Source organism: Meles meles, chromosome 7 (assembly GCF_922984935.1).
Source record: "Meles meles chromosome 7, mMelMel3.1 paternal haplotype, whole genome shotgun sequence".
Classification (NCBI taxonomy): domain Eukaryota; kingdom Metazoa; phylum Chordata; class Mammalia; order Carnivora; family Mustelidae; genus Meles; species Meles meles.
The window spans coordinates 103564735-103586340 of NC_060072.1; the positions used below are offsets into that span (position 1 = coordinate 103564735).

The following is a 21606-nucleotide window of genomic DNA, read 5'->3' on the forward strand; positions in this document are numbered from 1 at the left end:
GGCAGAGATTAATACTGAGTCTTACTGAATATCTGTTGCTTTATCTATTTCATAAAGTCTGTGTGAAAAATAAATGAAATAATTCATATAAAGTATTTAGCATCATGCCTGGCACACAGTAAACCCCAGTCAACGTTGCTAGCTATCATCATTACAACAGTTAGAACTACTCCCGCTATAATCTGAGATCATATATACCAGCACCTGCGTTAGCCACTTACCAGTCTGTTCTTTGACCTAATTATCTCACGTGCATTTAGAAATGATGCTAGTAGAACCTAGAAGTTGTGGTGCTTCCAGAATGATTTTTCCCAGCACATGAAATGTTTCTTAACAATCAATATGAAGCTGTCTCACAGTGGAAGGAAGAGTCAGGCTTACTGAAATGTGAAGACCATGGGGAAAACAATGGAAAATCTACAGCAATATCTTTCTTTTCATGCAGTGAACTGCTACCAGTGCAAATGAAGAAGTCGCAAAGACACCCCCACTGTATTAAAACAGTGGATTAATAATCCTCAGGTTAATTTTTAGGAAAATAGTCTCTCTCGGCAATGAATGCCCTCCATGACCTACATCTCAAAGAAGCAGGAGTCCCAGGGTTTAAGGCTGCTAAGGACACTAGTCAGGAGTGATTGAACCATGCTAGTAATTTAAATAGTATTGTCAGTGTTTTTGTTGATACTGTAGTGATAAAGTCAAACAGATGTTGAGCTGTCTGTCCCAGCCCTACTTTTCCCCCATAAGTCCTGTTATTTTTAGTGCATTTTGCAGAATAGGATGTTTTTCAAGAACACATAATGAATGACACTGTATATACGACCCCTTCTCTTCCAACATCTAACTTCTCAAAAAGGAGGGGATTTCTAGCTATTATTCATTTATCTCTAGGCAAGCATTTTCTCATGCCATTGTGACCCTGACGTACCATATTTTTTCTGGATTTTCATTAAATTCTTTGTATATGGTATAGTACGTCATTCATCATTATGTCCTCTTATCAATATTATACTATTTGATCATTTGAACCATTGATTAATTGCCTGCCATATGCAAAACTTCCTAGGGATTGAAACACTTGATTTTTGCCTTCGGAAGGTTTAAAAAATAGTAAGAGAGTGAAGATATTTACAAATAAATGCAGTCTAAGTTAATATGTAATAGGAGCACAAAGATTTAGAAATTCTAGTGGAAAGAGAGAGGTCTATGCACATTGATTGTTTTTATCCATGTCATCTTCTCTTAGCATTGCCATAATTGGATTGATTTTCCCTATTAAGATAATTTCATGTGATATTTACTTTGTATAGAAAAATCTTCCCTTTCATCTTTTTTGAGAGTTTGGATACATCTCTGGGGCTCCTGGGTGGCTCAGTGAGTTAAGGTTAACCGTGTCCAACTTTTGATTTCAGCTCAGATCATGATCTCAGGTTGTGAGATCGAGCCCCACTGTGGGCTCTGCAAGGAGTCTGCTTCTCCCTTTCTCTAAAATTAATAGATAAATCTTAAAAAAATAAAAGAAGTTTACATAGGTTTCTGATTACCTACTACTTTTTGTTTACTTATTTTTGGAGCTTTGGGGGAAAGATTTTTTTTTTTTTTTGAGTGATGAGTTGTTATTGTGCCATTTTTATGTTTCAAAATATTACATTCTTTGGAAACTTGCAAATATGGATAAAGACCCAGTGGACTCCAGTGCAATCTAAATGTGAAATGACAAACTCGGTAGTGTCTCAGTTTCTCATGCAAGTAGGTTTTTTTAAACCATCTACTTTGTAATGGTTTTGTAAATGCTCAAGGTTAGGTCCACACATTCTGGTCAGCTTCCAGAATGTACATATACAATGGCTTCAAGATTCCCTAGGGCAGAAGTCCAAAGGAGCTACCCTAGATCAGCTATTCAAGTGATGTGTGGTCTTTCCTGACTGCCTCAGGGCCGGGAACCCAGATGGCACATTTGCCCTTCACGTTACCTCATGTGTTACTATCTAGGTGACTGCCTGAGCACCAGGAAGCTTTTTTAGGAGGGTCTTTTCTTTTACTCATCATGATATCAACTTGTAGTCTTGTAGGATACTTGAAAAATACACGGAAGCACGTAGAACAAAAGGCTGTCCATGTAATGCCGCTGCTCAAAGACAATGGTGTGTGTACACCACCATTTTGTTGCATTTCCTTCTGCTCCTTTTGTATTCATGTGATCACACAACTTTTTCTAAAACCAAAGTGGAACTGTACTGTCCATTCTGCTCATCATCAACCTTCTTTTTGACTCTTTTATTATATATATTTTCAAACTTCTATAAAAAGATACAGAAAATTATAATAAATCCCATTATAAATAATCACCTAACTTTAACAATATTCATTTCTTGGACAAAATTATCCTACCTCTATCACTTCCATTGTCTCCCTGACACATCACTTCCTTTGTATATATGAATCTCTGGGAGAAGAGAATTCTTTTCTTTTTTTGTACAACATAGCCATAATGCCATTAGCATACCTTAAAAATAACAATAATTTCTTAAAATCATAAAAAACCCATCAGTACCTTTTTAAAATAATTGTTTATTATGCAATTAATGTGTGGTCACTGTAGAAAAATTAGAAAATAAAATAGAAAACAAACCATCTATAATTCCTTATTCAAAGATAATATGAACGTTTTTAGTATGTTCCCAGGTTTTTTCTATACATATACCTATGTACTTTTAAGTTTTTTATACCTATGTATTTTTTTTTAGAGGGAGAGAGTGGGGAGGAAGGACAAAGGGAGGAGGAGAGAGAGAATCTTAAGCAGGCTCCATGCCCAGCACAGAACCCATTGGGAGACTCAATGTCTCAACCCTGAGATCATGACCTGAACCAAAATCAGGAGTCAGATGCTTAACCACTGAGCCACCCAGATGCCCCCACCCCTATGTACTTTTTTTTTTTTTTTTAGATTTTCTTTATTTTTGGCGTGCTTGGGTGGCTCAGTGGGTTAAGCTTCTGCCTTTGGCTCAGGTCATGGTCTCAGGGTCCTGGGATCAAGCCCCGCATCGGGCTCTCTGCTCAGCAAGGAGCCTGCTTCCCCCCTTCCTCTCTGCCTACCTGTGATCTCTCTCTCTCTCTGTCAAATAAATAAATAAAATCTTTAAAAAAAATATTTTCTTTATTTTTTTGACAGAGAGACGCAGCAAGAGAGGGAACACAAGCAGGGGGAGTACAGAGGGAGACAGGCTTCTTGCCGAGCAGGGAGCCCGATGCGGGGCTCGATTCCAGGACCTCAGGATCATGACCTGAGCTGAAAGCAGATACTTAACGACTGAGCCACCCAGGAGCCCCAAACTTTTTAAAACAGCTTATTGTGGGGTACCTGCGTGGCTCAGTTGATTAAGCATCTGACTCTTGGTTTTGGCTCAAGTCATGATCTCATGGGTCATGGCACTGATCCCTGGTTGGCTCCACTCTCAGTAGGGAGTCTGCTTGAAGATTCTCTCCCTCTACTCCTCCCCCCAACTCATGCTAGCTTTCTCTCTCTGAAATAAGTAAATAAATCTAAAAAATAAAGCAGTTTATTGAGATACAATTCTTGTGCCATATAATTCAATTATTAAGGTATACAATTCAGTGGCTTTTAATATATTCACAGGACTATGCAGTCATCACCACAATCAATATTAGAACATATTTACGACTCAAAAAAAAAACCCAATTAGCAAAAACATACACTATTTACTCATCCCATCCCACTAGACAACCACTAATCTACTTTCTATAAACTTACCTATTCTGGCCATTTCATATATAAATGGAATTATACAAAATGTGGTCTTTGGCAACTGGTTTCATTTCCTTAGTATGTTTTCAAGGTCCATCCATGTTGTAGCATGTATCAGAACTTTATTTTATTGCCAAATAATTGTCCATTGAATGGATATACGACAACCACGTGCTTTTAATAAAAGGGGTATCAGACCACGTGACTGCTAATGGATGTGAGATTTCTTTTTGAGGTAATAAGAATGTTCTAAAACTGATTGAGGTAGTGATTGGTCAACTGTGAATATACTTTAAAGCCATAAAACTGTATACTTTATATGTGTGAATTATATATGAATCATATCTCAGTAGATCTCATTAGAAATTGTATCATTTCCTATTGGTTCTTTATAAGCCTTTTTTTAAAAATAGGCTCCATGTCCAGTGTGGAGCCCAGCATGAGGTTTGAATTTACAGTCTCGAGATCAAGACCTGAGCTGAGATCAAGAGTCAGACATTTCACCTGCTGAGCCTCCAGGCACCCCTGTAAGCCATTTTTTTTTTTTAATTTAGTGATGTTGTTAACATTTTCCCATATCAACAATTTTCAAAATACAGATCTAAATGGCTTTTATTTCACTTAACGATCCCCTAGTTTTAGAAATTTAGGTTGTTTCCAGTGATTTTACAGTTAAACAAAATATTACAATGAGCCTTTTAGTACATAAATCTATTTGCCCATTTCTAACTGTTTCATGAGAAAAGAAAAAAGCTTTCAAATTCTCTTTTTGGTTCTCCCATGTATGTTTTCGTTGCTAAAAATTCTTTAAGCTTTGTTGCATACATGATGGTTTCTGTCTGGATTCTAAATTTCTCTTTGATGTCTTATACTAGGGATTATTTTACCCTTAAAAATATGGAACAGGCTTAGTATCTGAACTGAATAAGTAAAGCTTCCTAAGCTAAGAGTGTTTCTTTACTAACCTCAGTAATTCAGCAGGAGGAGAAACACTGTGTATTTCTACAGTGTTCTATTTAGCTAGGGAAAGAACATTATGGTTTAATTCACAGAATTCAATCTATTAATGATTATTAGAAAGATTTGCGAGCATTTCATTTCTTACTTAGGAGAACAGCTGGTAACTCTCCCGTCAAGGCTCAGCTAAGATTCATCTAAATGTACTAGAATATCTCTCTGTTTTTCTCTTTTCCTTTCATTCACACACATACACTGTCACATGCACACAGTTGATTAATACCTTGACATCGATAGAACCTATCAATGAACCTAAAATTGGCCTGGAACTGGGAAACTCACCTTGAATACTGCCGGTTGATCTCTGGAGCTCAGAAATATTTGTGTTCCTGCTCAGTTATAAACCTTTTCTAAATGTGGCCATTCATTTCCTTCCCTGTTGTCATACTTGAGGATACATTTGCATCTTGTGACTTATTGTTTGTTTTCTGACAAATACTTTGCAAATAGTGCCTCAGAAGAACTGATGCAGAGTAATTTTCAGAGTAATGGCCATTTGAGTTTTTGCCATTTTCTGAAGCAACTTGTGTTTCGTGGTGAATTTTTCACACACATTTACATGGAGCTGTCAAAGCCCCATGCTGTGAGGTTAGGATGCCGACACGGGAACTTTGCAATGCTAGGAAAAGAACAGAAATAAGCCTGGGGAGCTTTGAGCACATGACCAAGACTGGATGAATGCCACTTTTACCTAATTACATGAGATCCTGAATTGTGGAAACAAAGGCCAGCTTAAAAGAAATTCAAATGAAATACTGGTTTTCCTTCCTGACAACTTTTCTGAGGGGAAGGAAAGATCCATCTTTTCAAGCAGCATAGAATTGTGGGAGACTATGAATTGCCATACTGAGAGCCGCTGGGAATGCACATTAGTCAGTGTCCGAAGAAACCATAAATTTTGACCCGCTAACTGGACTCAGGAGAGTAAATGAGTCATTTGTACCAGAGCAAGGCTCCTGAAGGATGTACGCCGCAGGCCTGTTGAGCGACCAGCCAGGTAATATCTGAGTCCTGCTCCCAGCCGTCATGCTCTGAGGCCTCTGGGACAGATAGATTTGCTCTGACTTCAAGAATGCGAGCAGTTCTGTTCTGCTTTGATTGAGGTTTACTATAGTTGCAGAGAATACATGCCCGCCTCCCACAATTTCATCTGGTCTTTTTGGTGTCACTGTTTTACATTCCTGTTGCCTTTCTCTCCTAAAACCTTTCATTTGCATCTCATGGTGCCCTCCCCCAATTTTTTTTTTTCCAAATTTTGGTGAAATATACAGAACATAAAACTTACTGCTTGGGGCGCCTGGGTGGCTCAGTGGGTTAAAGCCTCTGCCTTCGGCTCGGGTCATGATCCCAGGGTCCTGGGATCGAGCCCCAGATCGGGCTCTCTGCTCCGCAGGGAGCCTGCTTCCTCCTCTCTCTCTGCCTGCCTCTCTGCCTAGTTGTGATTTCTCTCTGTCAAATAAATAAAATATTAAAAAAGGAAAAAAAAATTACTGACTTATCCATTGTTAAGTGTATAATTCAGCGGCATTAAATACATTCCCAGTATGCAACCATCACCACCGTCCATCTCCAGAACTCCTTCCCTCTCCCAAACCAAAGCTCTGTACCCACAAAGCAGTAACTCTCCCCAAGCCCCTGACAACCCCCCCCCCATGCTACTTTCTGTCTCTGTGAACTTGACTACTCTGGATACCTGGTATAAGTGGAATCCTATAGTATTTGTCTTCTTCTGTCTGGCTTATTTCACTTAGGTTTTCAAGATTCATCCAGATTGTAGGAGAATTTCACTTCTCTTTTAAGGCTGAATAACAGTTCCTTGTGTCTTTATACCACCTTGGTTCATCCACTCATCTGTCAGTGAACACTTGGCCGTCACAAATAATGCTGCTGTGAAATTGGCATATTGATCCCTGTTCTGTGGAAGTGTTGAGTCGCTGTATTGTACGCCTGAAACTAATACTACACTGTATGTTAACTAGCTGGAATTTAAATAAAAACTTTTTTAAAATCAGTGAGTTAAAAGAAAATATTCTAAATAAACAAACAAATTTCCCCCAGCTCTATCTGTACCTGTTCCCCAAGTTCTTTTTATTTTTTCTTAAGATTTTATTTATTTGACACTGAGAGAGTGATCACAAATAGGCAGAGGCAGGCAGAGAGAGAGAGGGAGAAGCAGGCTCCCCATTGAGCAGAGACCCTGATGTGGGGCTCGATCCCAGGACCCTGAGATCATGACCTGAGCCGAAGGCAGAGGCTTAACCCACTGAGCCACCCAAGTGCCCACCCCCAGTTCTTTTTAAATAAAAGTTTGAAACTACCTTTAAGGGGTAGGGGAACTCACTTTAGAACTGAGAGATAGAAACAGGAGGATCTTGAATTAAAATTAAGCCTTTTAGGAATAATGCCTGTGTCCTCTTCTAGCCTGAAAATGACTTGCCCCTTCTGGGATTTGACAAAGATTAAAGATCAACAGTACATTAAGAGTAGTTCCTGTCACATTCTTTCCTTTTCTTTTTTTCTCTAAGACCTCAAAACTAGCCTGAAGTTGCTAAAACCCTCTCCCTGATATTTGACCTTAACCTTATACTGAGGATCAGCCTGGAGAATCAGTAGACTTATGAAACAATCCAGAAGTTTTGAACAATGTTACATGTTCAAATGAACAAATGTTAAACAAAAGTTTAAACAATGGCAGAAGTTTTGCTGTTGTTTTGTTTTTAATCATAGACCTTCTATGGATCTATATGAGGCTAGAAAAGAATAGAAGGTATTGCCAGTCCAGAGACCATTAATGGGACCCTTCATCATTACAATTTATAATTTGCATAAACATATTAAACTTTGTAACTGTTTGGTTTAGGGCATGAACGGAAAGTTATTTATGCATACAGTTTTTTAAGGACCAGAGAATAAATGCTAGTAAATCTCAATATTTACTTTTAAGAATGGGCCATAAGTCATTTCAAGTTTGTAAGAGGTGTAAGAGGAATTGGAATGGGAAACTGAATTAGCAAAGTATTACCCTAGTCCAAGCTAGAAATAATAAAGACTTCAATTAGGAAATTAATACTGAGATATCCAGTAGTAGAAACAACAGAACTTATGTCCCATACAAAATTGAAAAATGAAGCAAAAATACTACCTTCCTAGAAGGGATGGTCCTAACATCAAGACCAAATGAGTTTACCATTGAAGAGAACAAGTAGAAATCCATGAGGGCCAGTTGCATTTATGTGTGGGAGGAGATCAGAAAACCTGAGAAATAGAGGGAAAATCAATTGGCTATTGTGTCAGAAATGAAGTCCTAAAAAAAAAAAAAAAAAAAAGGGCGGCCTGAGATTTTCAAGTAGGATATATGAATATCTCAAGAACAATTAAGAGCAAATATAGTAATACAAAATCAGAGTAAACTTCAAAAATATTTCTGAAATAGTCTTTGAAATATTTTTCCCAGGGGTACCTGGCTGGCTCAGTTGGTAGGGAATGCATCACTTGATCTTGGGGTCATGAGTTCAAGCCCCACCTTGGGCATAGAGCCTACTTAATTAGAAAAAAAAAAAAAGTTAAAAAAGAAATCTTTTTCTCAAATGTATCTTTATTGAATGTCTTCAAAGTTGTACTTTATAAAGGGGGCAACTGGCTGGCTCAGTCAGTGAAGCATGAAGCTTTTGAGCTTGGGGTTGTGAGTTCAAGCCTTACACTGGGTGCAGAGATCGCTTAAAAATAAAATCTTTTTTAAAAAAAATATTGTACTTTATAAAGTACTTTGAAATCCAAGAAAGACAGCCTGACTTGAACAGAAAATAGGTTTTAGTCCCAACTCCACCCCTCCAGCCACTTACCCAGTTCTCTTTTTCCTAATCCATTGAATGGGGATGACATTCCATGGCCTGCCTACTCCATGGAATTATTATCTGTGTTAAATTGGATAACAAATGTGAGAATGATTTGTAAAATGTAGACCATTATGCAAATAATGCATTATTGGAACTAACTTTTTTGCTGCTGTTCACAGGCATTTTTTTTAAAGGATTTTTATTTATTTATTTGACAGAGAGAGAGAGAGAGAGAGAGATCACAAGTAGAGAGGCAGGCAGAGAGAGAGGGGGATGCAGGCTCCCTGCTGAGTAGAGAACCCAATGTGGGGCTCGATCCCAGGACCCTGAGATCATGACCTGAGCCGAAGGCAGTGGCTTAACCCACCGAGCCACCCAGGTGCCCCTGTTCACAGGCATTTTTGTGTTAAGAACCTTTGGACAATTTGTATTGCTAGGAAAAGGGATAAAATAATACTAGGAAGTCCCAAGTACCCGTCTTTAGGGAGCTCACTCTCCTACAGGGATAAGAAAGTAAGTAACTGTAAACATAAGGGTATAAGTTCTCTGAGAGCAGGATTCAAATCACTAATGCATTACTGTTGCCTAACTTGGTACTTGAAAACTACTAGGCTGTCCTAAAATAGATGCTTAGAAAAATTGATGAAATTATATAATACAAAGTAAAAATTCATATCAGTAAAATACTATGATAAGTTTTGAGGAAGGAGAGATTCAAAGCCTGGTACATTGCTGGAATCATAGTAATATACAAATAAATACAGGATGAATTAATGAATCATAGGGGAGGAGTCCCCCAAAACTACTTTAGTTACCATTGCAGCTTTTTTTTTTTTTTAAGATTTTATTGATTTATTTGACAGAGATCACAAGTAGGCAGAGAGGCAGGCCGGGCGGTGGGGGGAGCAGGCTCCCTGCTGAGCAGAGAGCCCGATGCAGTACTCGATCCCAGGACCCTGAGATCACAACCTGAGCCGAAGGCAGAGACCTAACCCACTGAGCCACCCAGGCGCCCCACCATTGCAGCTTTTGAAAGGAATTGAAACCATATCAGATGCACAATCCAGAAATAGCAGCAAGTGAAAGATGGTTTTTAAACCTAGAAGACGCTAGGTTGCTCAAGACCATGGCCATCTGAAAAAACAGAGATAGGTCAGAGAAGATGCTCTCAGAAATGGTGTTACCCCCAAATTGATCACTGATTCACTGTTTGGTGTACAACTGCATCTCACCCAGGGGCAAGAGCTTACGTATGGTCGGATACGAAATTTGGTTCTCAGTGTTTTGTAGGAATGTGGGGCCTGAACTCATGACCCTGAGATCAAGACCTGAGGTGAGATCAAACGTCGGACACCTAACCAACACTCAGTGTTCTGCTTTAAATGTGGCAAGCAAAAGGATCCTGACCATGTTCTCCTCTGTCCATAGGAATAGATAATCTCTGTGAGAGGGCGCTTCACATCCGCAAACTCCTCCTGACCTTGCCTAGGTCCGTCCTTATAGTGATGAGGTACCTCTTTGCCTTCCTCAATCAGTAAGTACCCTAATACTCCGCCAGAATGCGCATCTTCCTCTTCTGTTTGCACTGATCTGAATTCTTTGTTCTTGGATTCTGTAACGTGCACACTGGGTCCCACTTAACAGCAGAGTCAAAGAGAAGATGATTGAATATAGACTAAAGGTATGTTTCTCTTAAACAGATCAAGGTCATTGTATAACAGCTGAAAGATGCAGAAACTGTGGCCGTACATGAAAAAATATACAAATATTACCAAAAAGAACACTTGTCAGTGAAATATGTGTTTTTCCAACTTCCATCCAAAGCTAATGTCATGAACGTTTTTGTCAAAATGATGTAAACCACCCACTCACTGCAGAAAATTGCTGGGATTTTTTATGTTGTAGTCAAGGAAGGAGGGGAACTATAGATGCGAATTACACACAGATCCAAAAAAGAACTTCTGTAAACTCAATATAATGAGACCTTGTCAAGAAAAAATTTTATAAAAGTCTCTGCAGCAATGTAACAGAAACCTTAAAAAATCATAGCATTATTTTCAAAGGAACCTTACTGTTTTAATTTAAGCACCTTGATTTTCATTTGTCTTATTTTTTTGGGTAATAAAATTGGGCCCCACTATAAGAATATCTTCTCCAAGCCCTATCTGAGAGCCCCCTTCCTATTCAAGGATCTAGTTAAGTAATTGGAAATTAAAGAATATGGGAGGAGTAAACTCAGGGCAATGCCTTTTCCTTCTGGCATGAGTTCATCCTTCCCAAAATTAGGATTTTTTTCTCTTCTCTATTTCTTTGGAGGTTTAGAGTTCTCACACGCCATGGGGACTTAAGGACTTAAGTACTGCTGACTGTTCCTGAAATCATACCCACTCAGGCTGACCCCAGAAACCAAGTAGCATCCAATGGGGAAATGTGTGCAGGGAACTAACATATGCACAAATGACAGTGGAAACCCATTTGTACAGAAATCACCACTAGAAATAAGCAGGATCTAGAGACATGGATACAAACTATGTTTAGGTTAAATAGATGGCCATAAATATAAATTGTACCTTTTTTTTAAGATTTTGTTTGTTTATTTGGCAGAGAGTGGGAGTGGGAGCACAAGCAGGAGGAGTAGGAAAGGGAGAAGCAGGCTTCCCGCTGAACAGGGAGCCGGATGAGAGGCTCGATCCCAGGACTCTGGGATCATGACCTGAGCTGCTGGCAGACAATGACTGAGCCACCCAGGTGCCCCTAAATCTTACCTTTAAATAAGCCTTGTTACCTACGGTGGTTTTAAAAATCTGAAGGCTTGCTGACCTTGGCGGGCAAGCATGAGGGCTCCAAGCCTCTGAGCAGGCTGCCATGTGGCCTGGGCATGAGCACCCAGCCATCACAGAGGAGCTGCTTTGGGGCCAGCTCTTCCCAGGGGTGTCAGCTGAGGAGTCCTGCCCCTTTCTGGCAAACAGGAGGGGGTTTCTTAAGTCTGTTGCATCTGCCGACATGGATTTCAAACAACAGAGTCATTCTTGGCTGCTCAAACCAAAAAGCAATATGGGAGGGATCACTACTGACCGAGCTGCCATCATTTCCGAATTCTGGAAGAGGCATAAGACAAAAATTCAAGACAGCCTCGTGAACCAGAGCTGTTAGGACAGTGGGCTTCGCGACCTGAGCTGGAGAGTGGATGGCAGATCCCAGTCAAGGCTCTCAACTCAAATACACACCCCGCTTGCCATAATGGGTCTGGAAAGGGGGCAAAGTGGACAGGAATCTGAATCTCTTTGTTTGGCATTTGACCTGCCTAGCTAAAGATGGAGTTACTGAAGCAATTGAAGTGACCTGGGTTGGTTTTGCGGGTCCTTTTTTTTTTTTTTTTTTTTTTTTTTTAATTTATTTGACAGAGAGATCACAAGATCACAAGTAGGCAGAGAGGCAGGCAGAGAGAGTTGGGGGAAGCAGGCTCCCCACTGAGGAGAGAGCCTGATGCAGGGCTCGATCCTAGGATCCTGAGATCATGACCTGAACTGAAGGCAGAGGCTTAACCCACTGAGCCACCCAGGTGCCCCAGTTCTTTTTTTTTCTTTTAATCTTATTTCCTCATCAATAGTAAAGCCTCAAATTTAAAAAAAAAACAATCCGGAGGCTTGCCATCTTCACCTGTAATTTCAAGTGCCTCCCCTTCCCGTCTGGAGGGCCTTCCTTCCTGCCGGCCCTCTACGTGAATTTTCCTGGCACACCTGAGCAAAACCCACTGTGAACCTGTAAACCACAAGAGACTGGCAAAGCAGTGAATCAAGAAAGTTCACAAGACCTGAATCTAACTCAGCAGAATAGCAAATGTGCATGAGTCAGCCAGCTGGCCTTGCTTCCAGCATGTCTGCCCAAAGATGCCCCCTGACTCACTGCACCTGCGTTCATGCAGAAACAAGCCCCAACCTATAGGGCGGGTTGCTTGGGACAGGAATTATGAAAAGAAAAGGAAATTATTCTCCCTTAATTGTAAAATCGAAACGTGGGTATAACACTTTCATAACAAGATTTTGCTCTTCAAGTCAGCACTAAGGTAAAGACCCAGAAAGATTCGCCGCGACTCTCCCCACCAGGCTTACATGTGTCTTGCGAGAATTAGACCATTCTTACTCTGCATCTCACTTCTCCGTGCATCCATTTTCCAGACAATCTGTAACATGATCGTTGCCTTTATTGTGAACTTTTTATAAGACTGTATGCTTGAGAAATGGCAGGCGGGAGAAACCTATGTTAGCTGAGGAAATTATGCTTTTGTATTTTCTGCTTTCTAGGCTATCTTATTTCCGAAAAAGGGTAAAGTATCAGGTCATGTGGCATTTCCGTTTCTTTGTGTCTGTCACCATCTCACAAATGTGGCCAAGTCCCTTTTTTTCTTCTTCCATCTGTCATCTGTTCACCTGGATTTTACATTTCCTTTCAAGATTGACATTTTACTCATGGAAAGATAATGTCTCTAGCTTCTCCCTAAAACAGTACCCTCTGCATGTGTTAGAGGCAGAACAATCAACTGCTGGCTTATTTTGAGTTGCCTCTGGACAATATCTCACAAATATCCATTGGATTGAATTTAGAAATTAGTACTAGACAACCAGAAATTGCCCCAAAGTTTGTAGTTAGCCAACTTTAAAAGGAATGAGAGAATTGGGGATTCTTTTCCCCTTCTCTTACACTTACAACGTCTTTTGTGACATTGATTGGTAGATAGTTTTGGTCATCGTACCCAGTTGTTTGCTTTCTTTCAGTGGCTACAAAGAAAAGGTGCTTTGTTTTCCTCTAGGCTTTCCTCAAGATTTACAGGGAAAAACTGAAATCTGAGATGTGTTTGATGAGTGGGAGGGCATTTTAGAGATATCCATAAAGCTTTATGGAGCTCACTACTGCCCTTCCTGGATTTACTTGAGTAACATTTACAACATTTACACCGTGGTGTTTACAAGTGAAACTCACTCACTTGATCTTGGTCTCCACTGAAAAAGAAATTATCTTAAATGCTCTTATGGCTCTGAAAAATGCCACTTAGTTAAGGAGGATTTATATTCCCCTTTCAGGTTCTTCCTAGTTGAAAGGTTATAAGTTGTTTTACTTTCTCTTTGGAATTTGCCAAGGCAACTTAAAGTAGATGGAACATTATCTTATTCTAATAATAAAAACTAAATAAAATGCTTTGGATCCCTATATTGAGAATATAAAGTATCTTATTAAACACCAATTTTCTTTTTTCTCTCTGGTGCTTTTATAACTCTTGTCTTTCTCTCATAGCCTTTCACAGTACAGCGATGAGAATATGATGGACCCATATAACCTGGCCATTTGTTTTGGCCCCACATTAATGCCTGTCCCAGACATACAGGATCAAGTGTCTTGTCAGGCTCATGTGAATGAAATTGTCAAAACCATCATCATCCACCATGAAACTATTTTCCCGGATGCTAAAGAGCTGGATGGCCCTGTTTATGAGAAGTGTATGGCTGGAGACGACTACTGGTAAGTCCAGGAATTTTAGTCTTTCTCCCCCTGGAAAAAAAAAAGAAGTGACCATAGGTTGCCAAAGTCGCCAATTTCTAGAAAAAGAAGAAGCAGGAACACTTGAGATAAGTTAGACTAAGACCCATGACAGCATTGGCCTCTTACTATGAAAACTCCCATTCGTTTCCCCCTTTTCCCCAAAGATGGCATCTTTTTAGATATATCCACCCTACTGCAACTTGGGTAGAGAGTCACAGTTTTGAAACATATTACATAGAACTGAATTCATTTTATTATTATATCAGGCAAAGATAACTGATTGAACTGACAGATTTCAGTTTCATTGTGAAATAGTTTTGGCTCTATATAAAGTATTTTAAAGGTATCATTTTAAAGGAGCCCGGTCAACCAAATATGTTTTCATTCTTAATTATTTATATTCTTACTAATAAATAGCATCCTATCCAATTACAGTAGTAATGGCCATTTTAAGCAAATTTATTTTAATTTATCTAATTTATTATTAATATATCACTAGGATAAAAAATGGCAGTAATAGTCCCTATTACTATTATTTAGTATTACTATTTAGTATTTAGTAGTACTATTTAGAAGTACTACTGATACTACTATTACTATTATTATACCATCAATATTACATATTAATAATATGGCATCATAGTCACTAGTGAAGTGTGAAGATGGGGGAGGTGTGGTCAGTGGAATAATCCCAAATGTCTGTGGTCACTGTGTGATCTGTGAATTCCTGCTTCTAAGAAGTCATATACAATAAAAGTGGCTTGGGGCGCCTGGGTGGCTCAGTGGGTTAAAGCCTCTGCCTTCAGCTCAGGTCATGATCCCAGAGTCCTGGGATCGAGCCCCACATCGGGCTCTCTGCTCTGCAGGGAGCCTGCTTCCTCCTCTCTCTCTGCCTGCCTCTCTGCCTAGTTGTGATTTCTCTCTGTCAAATAAAGAAAAAAAATAAATAAATAAATAAAACAATAAAAGTGGCTTTGGTTCCTTGAGCCCCTGCTGTGTGCCAGCTACGTGTGATTGGTTTATGCACTGACCACCCTACCAAGTGAAGCGACGCCAAGGAGCCTCTCCAAGGACTACTCGTAACTGGAGGCAGCCCAAGGTCTGTCAGATTCCAAAGCCCACGTGACTCTTCCCACTCAACAGCTGCCTCCCGGCCCACTTCGGAAACTGTTCTGGGCAGCTGAGATTCAGGAGCAGCTGGAACAGACCTATCTAAGCCCATTCTGCAGCCCCCTGAGGACAGTTTGTTTCCCATTGCCTCACCAAGGACTGGGCAGAAGTAGAGTGAGTAACTGAAGGACCATAAGCACCTGAAAGTGCACTTGAACTATACCAGGGGTCTTATACCACCGTATGATCCAGTGTATGCCTTAAGGAGGCTGAAGGTTGACTATTTCCAGAAGCATTCCTTTCTAAATTTAAACAACAAAGCATGATAGATTCCAGTTCTGTGGTGTATCTGGCAATTTCGCACATGAAATTGAATTCAAAAATATTTATTTGAGCATGTACATTGTGCAAGATACTGACTGCTGAGCTTGGCTCTGGGAAGATAAATGAATAAAACTCAGCCCTGGTGAGACGCATAACTTGATCTTCATAGTCACATTGACTGCGAGGCCAGTGTCACATACTTGAAACATCAGTAAGTTGTGCTGTCTCGTTCCTTTTCTCAAAGAGCGATCTCTGGCGGTCTGGTCCATAGTATCTGATACATTGGCTCCTAGGGTTTTTGTGGTCACTACTTCTTTACACACAGGCCCCATAATAAAGGGTCCTAGAGTCAGTAACATGTGCTTGACTGTGTCCTTCATCCATGCATAGTGTGCTCTATGGGCGTCACTCATTGTAACAGGAAGTCAGTGATAAAGTAGTTAACCTTCTCCCCAACCAGCAATATAAATGGACTTTTACAGAATGTCAGGTTTGTATGTGTGACAGATGCATTCCATTTACGAGCATACATTTGAGGAGTGTGGTTGTGTTAAAGGGTAAGTTTTTTAAAAGAATAAAAATCAAGGGCCACCTGGGTGGCTCAGTGGGTTCAGCCTCTGCCTTCGGCTCAGGTCGTGATCCCAGGGTTCTGGGATCGAGCCCCGCATCGGGCTCTCTGCTCAGCGGGGAGCCTGCTTCCTCATCTCTCTCTCTCTCTGCCTGCCTCTCTGCCTACTTGTGATCTCTATATGTCAAGTAAATAAATAAAATCTTTTTAAAAAAAAAAGAATAAAAATCATGACTGGCTCAAATCTGCAATGAACATATGCCAAGAAAAGATGGGGAAGATACTATAGCCAATTCAGAGCCGAACTCAAAGAGCCATCAGTTGATATGCAGTAAGGTGTGCTAGAATGAATTTGCAAAAACTGGTGTATCCATAGGGCAATAATCATATTCTACTAGACTTCAACCAATTTTAATTTCTGTGGATACGAATTATCTGTGTCAAAGATGAAGGGATCTGGGCTCCCCTAGGACCAGATGATCCTTGGAGCCTCCAGAATTTCACTGAAAGACTATCCAGCCACTCTTTTGCCATTCAAGTTTTATGTAGTAGCAGTTGTTCATTTGTTAAATTCTTTCTTTGACTTTATAAGAATATCCATTTCCACTTCGCAGTGACAGCCCATACAGTGAGCACGGTACGTTGGAGGAAGTGGATCAGGACGCTGGTACAGAGCCCCACACCAGTGAAGACGGTATGCCCTTGTGCCCATACTATTATAAAACTAACCTTACTACCCATTTTCTTAGAATTGCTTATATTAAGAATTCAGTAGGATACAAAAGAAAATTTATAAAATATGTGTAAAGTATGAAGAATAATATTACAGTGAACACCACAGACTACCACCAATTTGAAGATATCATCACCTTTGCCTCCCCTGTTATGACTGCCTTCCTTACTCTGTCAGCGGTAACCACTGTATGTTTGTTTTTCAATGTTTGTTGTTTCATTTTCTGTTTTCTTGAACTTTCTATAAATAGAATCATACCGTACATACTTCTCATGATTTTTTTCTACTCAGTATTATATTATGTTCCTGAGATGCACCCACATTGTTAATGCAATTATAATCATTTATTTGACCACTGTATGATATTCCATTGTATTTATTTTTTTAATTGATGAATATGGGAGGTATTTTCCATTTTTTGCCATGAAAAAGTATGCTGTTAGGAATATTTTGAACAGGTATGCCACTACAGTACCACAAATGTACAGAACTGTCTCCAGGATATACGCTTCTAGGAGTAACCATGTTTCCAACTTTACTAGATATAGAGCCAAACTGTTTTTGAAAATAGCCGTAATGATTTACACACCCCACCAGTAGTGTATCAGCCTTCCAATCAGACATATTCATCACCACGTGATGAATTTTACCAAATATTATTATCTTTACCAATATTGTCGTGATTTTAGTTTGCATTTCTCTGATCACTGATAAAGATGTTATTTTACAATATAGAGTATTAACAGAAAACTTGGCATATAGTAAGAACATCAGATCAGGAGGTGATTGCCATTGAAAAGATACTTTGTTACTCACAGTACGTGAGAGGAAAGGGTACATCATTGCCACAGGTGGCCGCGCAGAAAAGCACCAAGGTTGGTCAGGAGGCAGAGGAGAAAGGAGCAACTGGGCAAGAGTCTTTGCTGGGGTTTCTGCAGAAAGGAACAGGCGGGGCAGGGTAAACAGGTTTCAGATGGGCTAGTGAGAATAATTCCAGCGGGCTCTGGGGAATAGGGGTGGTCTCTGGTTGTCTGGTACCTGCTGCAAGTGATTAGGGCAGGGGCATAGTGACCCAGAGGAGGTGGTTGGGATGGGCTCTGGATTGGCTGGTTTGTCTTTGAAAGACACAACAAGAGAGTTGTTTACACTATCCAGGAATTGGTGATCCTTGGGAGGGCCAGTCCCTCTGGTAGCAGCAAGGTCAGAATGCAGAAAATAAAAAATATGTCGGAATACAGAAAATAAAAAATATGGTTCATATAGATACACTGACCTTTGTGTGCTTCAATTTATTTTTTTGTGTGAAATTTCTATCAAGTGTTTTGCCCATTTAAGGTTCACTTGCCCGCTCTTCATTTCTCTAGGCTTTTTTTGCTTGGTTTAATTTGATTTGACTTTGGTTTTTTACTAATTTATAAGAGTTCTTTGTGGGTCTGGATCAGGCCTTATTGTGTTACGTTTTGCAAATATCTTGTGCTCTGTAATTTGTCTTTCATGTGCTTATTATGTCTTTTGCTAAACAAAGGAATTTTAAAGGAGTTGAAGTTACCCAATCTTTTCCTTCATGGTTGTTTCACTTTGGATCTCCTTTAAGAAATCTTTCTGTGCTGAGTGCAGGTAGTGAAGATAATGCCCCCATATTCTCTTTTACTTTTTTTTTTTAAAGATTTATTTATTTATTTTGGAGAGAGAAAGAGCATGTGAGCATGAGTTAGGGCAGGGGTAGAGGGAGGGAGAGACGTAGACTCCTTGATGAACAGGGCTCATGACCTGAGCCACCCATGGTGCAACCCCCCTACCATATTCTATTCTCTTTTAAATGCTTTCAGGGGGCACCTGAGGGGCTCTGATGGTTAAGCCTCTGCCTTTGGCTCAGGTCATGATCTCAGGGTCCTGGGATTGAGCCCCATGTTGAGTTCCCACCTCAGAGGGGAGTCTGCTTCTAAACCTCTCCCTCTCCCCATGCTTGTGCTCTTTCTGTCTCTCTCTCAATAAATAAAATTTTTAAATAATAATAATAATAAATAAATGTTTCCAGGTTTTATTTTTCACATATAGGTCTTTATTCTACCAGGAATTTCTTTGGAGGTATGGCGTGAGGTTGGGATCCATTCCTTTTTCTCCATATGGATGCACAGTTGGCCCAGCAGTAATTGTCCTTTTTTCACAGCTCTGCATAAATGATGTGTCCTGTTTGCACAAGTCTGCTTCTGGGCTCTCTGCTTTTCCACCAAGCCATCAGCTTGTTTTGCTGATCTTTGGCAAACCAAGATCTCTGACTTTGCTCTCCTTAACAATTCTTGATCTTTTGCAACTTCAGTTAAATTTTAGACTCAGTTTTTCAAGTTCTTAAAACAAACAAAAACAAAAACTAAAAAGCTGTTGGGGTTTTGATTGCAGTTGCACTATTCTATGTATATTAACATGGAGAGAAGTGACATTTTATAATATTCAGTCCTCCAGTCCAGAAACATATTTCTAGTTATTTAATGTCTCTCAACAAACTTTTATACTTTTCTCTTTAGAGACCATTTTTTTCTCTTTCTAATAAGTTTAATCTTTAACTTACTTTTCAACACTTTTTTTTTGTCATTTTAACAGTTTTTATTTAAAATTGTACATCAGGGGCGCCTGAGTAGCTCAGTCATTAAGCATCTGCCTTCATCTCAGGTCATGATCCCAGGGTCCTGGGGTTGAGCCCCATATCAAGCCCTGCATCGGGCTCCTTGCTCCGTGGGAAGCGTGCTTCTCCCTCTCCCACTCCCCCTGCTTGTGTTCCCTCTCACTGTGTCTCTCTCTGTCAAAGAAATAAATAAAATCTTCAAAAAGGAAAAAGTCATATATCAGATTGCTTTATTCCCACATCTTGATCTTCTCAGTTGTTGCTTCCTTATATTTGCTCTTTTCCTTTCCTATCTGGCAAGATTTAACTTTATGTTCAAGGATCTTTTTGTAGTCTTTGTCCAGTTTGAATCTACTAATAGCCCCCTTGCCAGGGTAAATGCCCAGGTGGACAGTTGTGCCATTGGCCTGCTCTTCCTGTACTCGCTCAATGAAGATGACATATTTCTTCTTTTTTTTAAAATTTTATTTATTTATTTGACAAGCAGAGATCACAAGTAGGCAGAGAGGCAGGCAGAGAGAGAGGGAGAAGCAGGCTCCCTGCTGAGCAGAGCACCCAATGCAGGGCTCGATCCCAGGACCCTGGGATCATGACCTGAGCCAAAGGCAGAGGCTTTAACCCACTGAGCCACCCAGGTGCCCCATTTCTTCTTGTAACCAGGACCGCTTTGCCCATTTGCTGACCTTTGTGGGTCCTCACACAACTTGTACTTCATCACCCTTGTGGATGTGTGTGGATCAAACGTTGTACTTCTGTCTCTGCTCTTTGGAAAGAGGGAACGACATAATCTTCCTGGGAATACGGGAAGGTGCAGTCAAATGCCTTTTCTGGTACTTGCTCTGGTCAGAAGTCATTTTGGTCACTGGTGCTTCAGGGATGGCTGCTCGACACCTTTTTTTAAGATTTATTTATTTATTTCAGAGAAATAGAGAGCTGGGGGAGGGGCAGAGGGAGTCTTAAGCAGACTCTGCACTGAGCACAGAGCCCCATGTGAGGGCTTGATCACACAACCTTGAGATCACAGCCTGAGCCGAAACCAAGAGTGGGATACCCAACCAACTGTGCCACCCAGGCACCCCAACACTTTTTACATATGAACATATAAAGCTGTCAGATTTCTCTTAGTACCTCTTTAGCTGTATACATGATCCTTTTATTCTCTCTTTAGTTATGACTAATCTGCGTTAAACCCAACCGCTGAGTTTATATTTGTAATTTTTTTTCTACAATTTGTTTGGTTCACTTCCGCATTGGCTGCTTAATCATTTTTTACAGTCTTTGGCTCTTTACTCATATTAATCCTTTCCATTGTTTTAAATTATGATTGTGATCATTCTAACATCTGCAGTCTTCCTGGATTTGTTTTTGTTGGTCCTTGTTCATTGAGTCTTATTTTCCAGAGTGTTCTGTAAATTTTTTTTTTTAAGATTTTATTTATTTACTTGACAGAAAGAGATCACAAGTAGGCAGAGAGGCAGGCAGAGAGAGAGAGGGAAGCAGGCCCCCTGCTGAGCAGAGAGCCCGATGCGGGACTCGATCCCAGGACCCTGAGATCATGACCTGAGCCGAAGGCAGCGGCTTAACCCACTGAGCCACCCAGGCGCCCCTGTAAATTTTTTATGTATTCCTTGGAACTGTGTGGAGTTCCTTTAGGCTCAGTTGTAGGTAAGTTCCTCCAGAAAGGCTTCTCATTTACTTCTGCCTGGGGCGTAACCACCTTAGGACCATATTGAATTTTTAGCTTGAGGTTTTCCAGGCCACCCAGGTAGTGTGATTTTAAACTGCAAACCTACGTGAGGACTGGAATGTGGTCAGGATTCTTGGAGATGATTTGTTCCAAGAATTGAGATAGATTCTATTTTTAAGTCCAGGAGGGGACAGGAGTGATGTATACCATCACTGGTATACATCTGGAGAAGTATGGAGGGTTAGGAGGGAGGAAGATTTCTAGAACTAGAAGCTCACTGTGACACTGAGAGTGTGATTCTCTATGGGGGTTTACCTTCACACTGAGCAGACCCTAGACTTGGTTTTTTGTCCAAAATGAAACCTTAAGTTAACCAGGCAGGGAAAATACCCTCAAGGCAAATT

General features: G+C 40.2%; 1 protein-coding gene and 1 pseudogene across 3 annotated transcripts in view; one reads left to right on the top strand and one right to left on the bottom strand.

Moving 5' to 3' along the window:
- The window catches only part of SRGAP1 (SLIT-ROBO Rho GTPase activating protein 1), a 275341-nt gene that overhangs the window by 241945 nt on the left and 11790 nt on the right, over window positions 1-21606 (top strand). For 2 of the 3 annotated variants that reach the window (XM_046012397.1, XM_046012398.1), the window contains exons 16-18: window positions 10048-10153; window positions 13912-14136; window positions 16774-16853. In XM_046012397.1, the coding sequence (XP_045868353.1) occupies window positions 10048-10153; window positions 13912-14136; window positions 16774-16853 (411 nt within the window). Of the gene's footprint in view, window positions 1-10047; window positions 10154-13911; window positions 14137-16773; window positions 16854-21606 lie in introns of those variants that run through there. The other variant, XR_006819647.1, reaches the window with a different exon arrangement.
- On the bottom strand, window positions 19746-20369 carry LOC123945902 (annotated as a pseudogene).